This window comes from Lathamus discolor, chromosome Z (assembly GCF_037157495.1).
Source record: "Lathamus discolor isolate bLatDis1 chromosome Z, bLatDis1.hap1, whole genome shotgun sequence".
Classification (NCBI taxonomy): domain Eukaryota; kingdom Metazoa; phylum Chordata; class Aves; order Psittaciformes; family Psittacidae; genus Lathamus; species Lathamus discolor.
The window spans coordinates 81,487,371-81,497,264 of NC_088909.1; the positions used below are offsets into that span (position 1 = coordinate 81,487,371).

Here is a 9,894-nt window from a genome sequence, read left to right on the forward strand (position 1 = left end):
CCAGTCTGAATCTCCCAGCTTTTTCAATTCATGTAGTTTTCTTTGCAGATATTTGCAAGCCAAATTATCAAACATTAAATAAGCAATTATTCTTAACAGATTCTTACTGATTGTTCTCATGAACTACACAGCCTTTCACTACTTTGCTAGACCTACCTTAACTGCCCTATAGATACAGAGGAAAAAATGCCCTGTGACAGTACAATCTTGGTAATCTACATCATTAGTTTTAGATTTGGCAACTGACTGTAAGGCACTTCCATGCTTCAAACATTTTCACAGCAGGCAAAAAAACATTTTAGAAGCTCATTAACGAAAAACAATTTTCTTCCTGTATTGGTGCTTTTACAGAACACGATGACAGTATTTATACTGTAAAGTTCTTGTGACATTTGTTCATAAGAAAGCTACTATTACACTTTAGAACCTGGAGGAACGTTCTACATATATAGCAGATACAAAATTCATAGAATCATAGAATCATACAATAGTTAAGGTTGGAAAGGACCTCAAGATCACCTAGCTCCACCCCCCTGCCATGGGCAGGGACACCTCACACTAAACCATCCCACACAAGGCTTCATCCAACCTGGCCTTGAACACCACCAGGGATGGAGCACTCACAACCTCCCTGGGCAGCCGATTCCAGTGTCTCAACACCCTAACAGGAAAGAATTTCCTCCTTATATCCAATTTAAACTTTGATTTTTTAAACTAATCTTATTTTGTGACTTACAGATGAGGACTAAAGGCATTGGGACTGCAAGCAATCATTTTTACCTTTTTGCAGTTAAAGTAACTTCTTTCTGATTAGAAATCAGACCCACTTCTAAGTCAACAGGTCAAAGGCCACCTAGCTTACGGTTAAACCATAAATGTTTCACTGATACAAATTACCTCCACATATCCCACAATCAAATGCATTATTTCTTATGTGAGGAAAACCTTAACATACAAACTTTATCCCCCTGTTTACAAGCTTCCCACTAAAGTATGAAACGCTACGAGGGTAACAAAGCTAGAACAGCAGCTCGATATCCTGCTCTGTTCATACAACAGAGGGAAACAGTAATTTTACATCTGAAGTAATTTATTACATCTGAAGTCACCAAAGATGTTTAATAGCACAGGAGTATGTTCTATAAACAGCAGTATATTGGCCTAATTTTAATTATTTGCCCCAAGCAGAGCAAGCCATTACACACACATTTTTACAAAAGAAAATACCTTCAGTTCTTAAGGAAGAAACAACAAAAGGCTAAGGAAGAAAGAGGTGAGTAAGCAAGTCTTCACTCAAATTGCAACTTAAAACTAGCAAAAGCTTACCAAAATAGATAAGAAGCTTATCTGGCATTTTACAATCCGCTGCAGGGAAAATCTAGCATTTCAATATATTTTGATTTTGCCTCTCAGGAGGAATGTACAGTCAGACAAAACAGACGCAGAACAGTGGAGCTAGATGCTCACAAGATAACAATTGGGAGGAAAGAAAGATAACTTTGAAAATAATAAAGTTGTATCATTACCAAAAAGTAAACAAATCCTCCAGTGCTCTAGAGAATGCTACTGAAAAAACCAAACAGACCTTCCTGATCCCACAGTTCAATACACTGTATCTCCTTCCCTTCTTAGACATCATTCAACTACCTTGGCTTCTCAATAGCCCCTTCCACAGGAGCTCTTACCCAGAAATCTTCGTGCTTCAATAGAGGAATAGCACTATTTATAAAACAGTAAGGTAGCAAGCTAGCTTCATGAACAAAGACACCTAACCAAAACTACTTTAAAACTCACTTTCATTTCTTTATCAATTGCTGTACATTAAGAATTCCTTTGGATGTTCCACTATGACAGATGAGATACACATCACCATCAGGACAAAATACCTAAGCAAACAAGCACAAAACAAAACAGAACAGCAAACCCATGGTGAAAAAACTTGGAATTTATATTATTTTACTTAACTCTACCTGATCAAATACAACATCTTCCTATTTTCCCTTTTTTAAGCAGTAACTATGAGCAGCGTAAGTAGTCTCAGAACACTGAACCACACAAACTAGTTTTTATGAAGAAATCTATTAAGATACACAAACCCTGCAGCAAATTCTCTCAGCAAGCTTAGACATGAGATATTATCACTTCACTTCTCTAAACACATCTACTACATTTGATGTAAAATGCAAATCAAGTAGACATTTAAACCCTAAAATAAGGCGTGAATGTTGCTCTGAACATGCCATGTTCAAGTGGAGCAAGTAGTACAGACTTGAACAGCAGCCCTCACATGAGCAAGTGTCCTGATTGGGATGTTTAAAGGGCTCTGAAGAAACGATACATTAACCAACTGGAGAGAGGTATAACCATTGTTTGTTTGCCAGAATATAAAATAATGAAAATTTGAGTTTCCCTTAGTTTGGATTCCGTGGTTTGACTGCTGCAGGTTAAGGATAAACTGCACATTTAGTCGATTTAACAGGCTAAGTAGGTCACCATATACAATGGAAAACTACTAGACGAAGTTTGAGAAGTAAACACCTAACAGCACATTGCATCCAGACACTGAAACTTTGTAGCACTCCCTTATTTTCAGTTGCTCTCTTACAAATTCACTTGAACCTAGGAGGAAAGACAGCAACACAGGAACACTGACATCTCCAGTCACCAAAAAAATTACTAAAAATACGAAATAATACTTTTGCTCAGGTGTATTATTTAGTTGAGTAAGACACCAGCATGCCCATGACTTTCATGCAAAACAAAACAGTTATTATATCTGCATTGAATATGAACAGCAAAAACATATTCTTGCCTGAATTCTAATGTTACATCAAGCAACTGATACAGTCATATTCAAATTCTTACATAGTGCAAAAAGTTAATTTTTTTTAAATATTTAGAAAGTTGCACGGAATCTTGCTATGCTCAAATAACATGCAAGAACACCGAGTTCTGAATGTTTTGTCTAGCTTACCCATAGCCAACATATGTTCAACTCTGAACTCTGTTTTTTGTTTTGCTCTTTTGATTGTAACTATAAATCTAAAGTAACTTGAATTTTAACCCCAATTAACTTTCACAATCCTTAATACTTTCTTCTCTCTTTTAAAGGATTCTCATCTTTAATGTCATCAATTCACTACTAATAATTTACTTTCTAATGAATTTTTTACATTTAATTATGGCTTTTAGAGACTGAATATCTGGAACACTGCCTTTCTCAAGTATTATGTCCATGAAGAAGATTCTTATATTTGCTGAGAGCAAGCAACAATATTAGCAGCTGACAACATGGTATTATGTATGGGTTTGAGTTTTTTAATTTAACCAATACACAAACCTGTACGGCAGTAGAAAACTGTTAAAATCCAAATATTCTTATCCCCTAACAATTTAGTATTCTAGACATTAAAAATTAATCTCATTTACAATCAAGAGTCAATTACTTTCAAAACCACAAATGGTCTGTTTAGTTTCATAAGACAAATGTTTCAATGCTTCATTAGGATGTAAGCACAAGACAAGAATCAAAAACAAGCTGTTCTGATCATCATTAGTCTGCACTCCACTTAAAAAGCTGAAGCTTTATAGGTTTATAAACTAAAAATCAGGAAGGTTAGACGGAGAAAAGAAAAACATGTATGCAAAAGGAAGGGGAAAGCATATTTGTAAGGACCAGAAGAGGGGAGGAAAAAAGAAATAAAAAGAGTACCACAAAACCCCGTTTTGCCAGTAGCAGAGATACTAGATAGCACTGAAAGAATTTTTAACAGCAAGGTTAATTCCAACAATCTAACACCTTTAATTCAGTTTTAAGGGCATATGGAAAGCTTAGAATCAGCAGAGAATCCATGTAACAGACACAGCGCAGTTCCCAATACAGTGGTCCACATAAACTACTGTGAAAAGAGCTCAAAAAAACCCAAAGTGCACAAGAATTGTCAATCACAACCTCTCACATGTGAAAGTTTTCTGTTAACCGGCTGCTCAGAAACACTGCCAATAAGAAAGACCATATTCTACAGATTATTGCTGCTCATCAACCCCAGGAATTGCTAAATGCTTAAATTTGGATTAAGTGGAACTGCATGTGATGAAGAACCTCTAACCTCATCTCTGGTCTCATATTGGCAAAACAACTCTGTTATGTGCAACTAATTGGACAATCAAAACTCATAACTGAGGACACTTTTCTCTTCATGCAAGTAATTCTGACAAGTCCTTCAGGGGTCATCTATTTTATATACAGGAAACACAAAAAACCTGGTTAAGGCCTACTGAGCACTGAATATTCCCGTAAGAATTCTACATTCAAATGATAAATCCATCAGTTTAACAGATATTTCTCACTTCTCTAATTATGTAACCACAAATACATCTTTGTAACAGAAGCAACAGCACAAAGTTACTGATATATAAAAAGAAATGGCTTTCTCAGACAAATGTCTGAAGGATATCAGTAAGAGGCTGTATCTCAGGAGTTAAATTACTAAGGAAAAAACACAGCAGAAGAGTCAAGACATCTCAGTTTGCACTGAGGCTATCTGTGTTATATCATTCACAATACAAAACCATTTACGCCATCATTGAGTCTTCTGTTGCCCATTTTTCAATCAAACTCTGGATAAAAATGCTATAGAGATTGTATCTAACCCTGTCTAGGAAAAGGGCCATATATAATAATTCAGTAATTATTCTGCTTACAGTTCTGAGATGAAAGCATAATCCTGAATACAAGGTGAAAACATTTACTTTTTTTAATGGCCTGCTTAAAACCTGCTATTTTTTGGTACACTTATTCATATAGTCTATGAACCATGAGCACTAGTGCCACAAGTAACTCCAGTTATATCATGCCAAAATTCCAGGTTACAGAGATCACTTCTTTATCAGAAGAACAGTCCCCTGTTTTTTCTATTTAACTATCATGCATGCTTAGATTTAAAGCACGTACCAAGTCCAACAGCTAAAGACTGAAATGCATGTAAGAGTGAGTTATGACAGCTCTGCTTATATAGACTGCTTCAGCATTTAGAATGAACACAGAATATTTGGAAATGTAATTTTCTGAAATGCATGCTTTTCCGTATGCTTATAGTTCATTTAGGTGATCTGATTCAGCATCAGATCATCATAAAAATAAACACAACAACAACAACAACAAAAAACAACCAGGGAAGTTTAAAACCATGGGTAAGTTAAGTGTAAATCATAAGCTGATAAGCACTTAGGTAATTAAGAAACGCTCCTCAAACTGAGTAGTTGAAGCAACTTTAGCTTCAAAGAACTTACAAAACAGGTTTTGACTGGCAGAGTTGTAGCACACAGTCCAACAACCTCCAGGTGTTTTCATTAAATATTCAAGGCCTGTCATTATTCCTGTCATTGATACAAGTTTTTTAAGGTTAGAGAAAGGAAATTATGAACTATATTTACACATACAATTACATCATCAGACCATTCTTGTTGCACACAGTTTGCTCTTCATCACTTACATGGGAAACTCCACTCATCCATCGTACTTCCTTCCTTGGTTGCCTACATCTTCCTTTAATATCAAGAGCCCTGTGGGTGAATATCTAGAAATCTGCCTCATGCTCTTGTTTCATGAGATAACCAAACCAATTTAAAATTAAACACCAGTACTGTTAAAGGAGTAACAATTTCAACAAGCTAACTACAAAGCTCCTTTGATCCCCTCATGCGCAGAAAAAACACACTTCTATTTGTTCAGCAAGCTGAACAACCCTGTGAAAATCACCACTTGTCCACCATGAGAGCTGCTAAAACACAGGTGAAAGCAGGAAAGCTCACAGCTGCCTTGTGAAACTTCACCTTTAGTTCCCAAGTTAGTCTATTAAACATCAATTATCTCAATCTAGCATTTCAGAAAGTTTCTTACAGGAACTGAAGTTTCTCATTTCAAACATCCAAGTACATAACATCACCATAATTAACAACATTGACTAACTTTCCAATGCTGTCAATGAGAACAGTTTCACTGGCTTTTCGCATAAAAGACTTCTCAGATACCTGTGCCAAAATGTCTTCTGATTTAAGAGAAATACTAGGAACAGGAGTCTCCAAAGTGGGATGTATTGAAGACAATCTACTGGAGTAAAAATACTTTTTACACCGTTAATAAGTCAAGTAAAAATTTAAAACAGTGTTTATTTTAGCCTTGACCTTTTTTTTTTTTTTTTTTTAATTTTCAAACATTGAAACAAGCTTCCTAAAGAGGTGGTTGATGCCTGTGCCTGTCAGCATTTAAGGGACATTTGGACAACACCCTTAATAATATGCTTTAACTTTTGGTCAGTCCTAACTTGGTCAGGCAGCTGGGCTAGATGATCACTGTAGGTCCCTTTCAACTTAAACTGCTCTATCCTACTCTATTTTTTAATTTCTATGTTGTGTATGCTTGATAATGTGCATATTAGTACAGTAGCATATGTATATATTTTATAATTAAACGTACACATATTGGCGGTGCATGCTCAAAAAATCTTTCACCAATACTGGTACACGATCAGAAATGTTCACCACTGTCTAACCACAATCCAAACTAACATGTAAAATATTCAAGTACTTTTTTGCTCAAAACCAGACAGAATTCTAGCTGTTTTTACCTACACCATTTACCCCAGTTTCTAATCTTAATACCTATATTGCTTCCAAACCAAAAACCAATCCACACTCTAGATAAACTTTGTTTAGTTCCATTAGTTCTTAGCACACAGTAGGTGAAGGGGAGCTTTAAACATCACTATTTCACCTGAAAAATACGTATATGTAAACTCACACACCTGGAAGTACTTCAAAGAGCCCCCTGTTCTAGAAAAATTCAAAACAGAACTTCAGCAGAGTCATGATCTCATTCTTACATGAAACCTCTTATATTTAGTTGAGATAATAAGTCTAAACAAGAACATTAGCCAGAAGGGTATCCTGCTTAACGAAATTTAATTCGTTCAACCTGACGAGAACTCAGCCTTGTTCCAAAGATACTTCCGACAAATGAAAACACAGAATGCCATGATTTTAGCATGTTTTACAAAAGTTTCACCTTCAAAACAAGCAAATATCAAAACCAAAAAGCAACAACACAAACAAAAATTCCCCACCTAAAACCCCAGCTATAGGTTTAAAAATAATGCAAGAGACTGTCTTTAAAATGCTGTTAACCTTTGTCTTACAGGAATCTTCTATAGCTGGATGTCCACAGAGGTGGTGAGACTGTAACATAATTTTTACTCTAAGATCAGGCAGTGAACAAGCCTGACAAAGTCAGTACCTTCCTCAAAAGCACTCCTTATACTGAGTTAAAATCACAGAACAGTTAGGGTTGGAAAGGACCTTAAGATCATCTAGTTCCAACCCCCCTGCCATGCAGGGACACCTCACCCTAAACCATGTCATCCAGGGCTCTGTTCAAACTGGCCTTGAACACCACCAGGGATGGAGCATTCACAACTTCCTTGGGCAACCCATTCCAGTGCCTCACCACCTTTACAGTAAAGAAATGTATTTTTTAAAAAAATTAATGACCTGTAAGTTTGCTCAACCTTTCTGCATCAAGCGCATTCTTTTCATGCTGTCTGTAGCCAGTTATACAACATTTAACACGTGAAAACAAGTCAGAGCATGTAAGTTAATGAACATCATCTTGAGGAACAGACCAGAAAGTAAACGACATTGTAGACAATAGGGCACATCTTCAGAAGTATTCTAGAAGTCTGTTGGGTTTTTAATGTATTTTCCTGGAAAAGGCAAGCAGCTGTGCTCTGTTGATGGACTACACCCATGGGTTCAACAACTGGCAAAAGCCAGAAGAACACGCACTTTAGCTATCCTATGTGCCACAAACCTATGAAAACACAGGCCACGTGATGATGTTCCCGCAGCATAGTTGCTGGGCTGGTATGCCCTAGTTGGATACTTGCACAGGTTGAAAAACACAGCATCAGCACCCCACCCAAGAACTAATGAACAGCCATGCAGAGCTCAAGATATGGTAAAGTGATGAAATCTCAGCATAACTTAGAACAAAATTTTAAATCTATAACTGTCATTTTATACCTTCCAGTATCAGCTTTCTAAAACTGGACTGACAGTTCTCTCCCGTAATCTGAGATGAACTCTATAAATTATCTGGAGTTGGAGATATTTATAGACAGATTTAGGGTCTAATCTAGGTGCTGCTTAAAAGGATCCAGAATAAAAATTTAAATTCAGAATCACAGCTGTTGCACTGACTGCACCAAATCAAACTGACAAACAGAATTTCTGTTACCACATTAATTCAAAGTGAATTAAAAGGAGGACATTTAATGTCAATTATTCAGTTAGTCTCAAACCGGATGTTGCTAGCACAGCAACTTTCATGCAAAAGCTGTAACACTCTGTTTAGGACCACAACACTTTTCAACTTTTCATTAATAGTTTGTGAACTTCTGTGCTATACCATTACACAGAATGTTAGTCTGTTCCATCTTCCATAAAAAGTTTTGAATCTTCATGTTCTTTTACATATTTCATACAACATACGAAGGCAGACAACATGAAACATAGCTGCAAAATAAGCATTGCTACAAGCACTCTATATACTAAGCTTAAGCACTATTTAAAATCAAAATAATAAAAAAAAAGTTGGGTAGAATTCTCATTTTCAGGAACAACCAGTGTTAACTCCAAAGCTGACTGATCTTATGTGTTTTCTTTACACTACATTGCTATGAGTAAACATTGTAGCTTAACCACTCTGATTCACAAATAATAAAGCATTCTCTAAGCTTCAGTCCCAAATTTTACAACCCCTTCTCATTTTACAGATGAGGGGGCTTTTCAGCTGGGAGAGCTGGATCTGAAGACTAACACGAAGATGAATACTTACTCTGCAGTACCAGACGCTTAGCTGAGATGGGGACAATACTGCGAAGAAAGCTCTCTGGGGATCCGTCTGGATGTGAAGAGGTTGCTCCAGGGACTCCAGAGGACACAGCAGCCTCTTGGGCCAGCCGCTGAGAAAATACATGGCTGCAGATTTCCCTTTTCCCAAGAAGTGGGGTCTCAGCTTTCTCTAGCCTAGGCGAGGGACACAGGGGACATCAGCCGAAGGAAAGAAGTAGAAGGGCTCGCTAGCCGCTCGACGGCTTTCGCAGGGAGGGCTCTGACCAGGGGACCTGGGCCGACCATGCATAATCACCGGCGAAACGACAGGACCCCTTGGCACACCACCACCGCCCCGGAGGGAGGCGACTAAGGCCTCCCCGCCTCTTCGGGCTACGGGCCGTCGCCCTTAGCAGCCACCGGTGCTCCCTTGCAGGCGCGGGGGCGGGTAGCGCCGCAGCCGCCGAGGGCAGACACGGAGGCAAGTCCGGGGTGGGCCGAGAGCCAAGCGCCCCGCGGCCTGAGGGAGGCAGGGGGGGAAGCGGCCGGTCAGTGCTCCGAGCGGGCCCTCGGGAGCTGCGGCGGCTGCAGCGGAGGCTCCTCCCTCCTGCGGGTGCCTCGCCCACCCGCTCTTCGCGACGCTGTCGCCGCCGAGGCCCCCGTCGCCATCTCCCTCCTCCTCCTCCTCCTCCCCCGCTACGGCGTCTGAGCGCCCCGAGCGCGACGGCTGCCCCGCGGCGAACGACGGGGCTGGGCCGGGGCGGAGACGCGCGCACAGAAGCCCATTGGCCCCGGCGACAGGACCGCTCGGAAGTGACGTCAGGGACTCCCGAAGTTCCCGGCCCCGACCGAGTGTGTCAAGGTTCCGGGCGAAAAGACGCCGGAGCGGGCGGGTGCCGCTCTTGTGCATGCGCAGAAGAGAAGAAGCGAGGCGAGGGCTTTTCTGTGCATGCGCACAGATGTCCTTGCCGCGCTCGCTGGGGCTGTGGTGGCGGTGTGCGCATG

The 9,894-nt window shown here is 39.5% G+C and overlaps 1 protein-coding gene across 5 annotated transcripts in view; it reads right to left on the bottom strand.

The window, feature by feature from the left end:
* The window catches only part of RIC1 (RIC1 homolog, RAB6A GEF complex partner 1), a 47,414-nt gene extending 37,865 nt beyond the window's left edge, over positions 1-9,549 (bottom strand). For 3 of the 5 annotated variants that reach the window (XM_065664112.1, XM_065664113.1, XM_065664109.1), the window contains exon 1: positions 8,894-9,549. In XM_065664112.1, the coding sequence (XP_065520184.1) occupies positions 8,894-9,034 (141 nt within the window). In that variant the 5' untranslated portion in view covers positions 9,035-9,549. The remainder of the gene's footprint in view (positions 1-8,893) is intronic. The other 2 variants (XM_065664111.1, XM_065664110.1) reach the window with 2 other exon arrangements.
* Between the last annotated feature and the right edge of the window lie 345 nt (positions 9,550-9,894).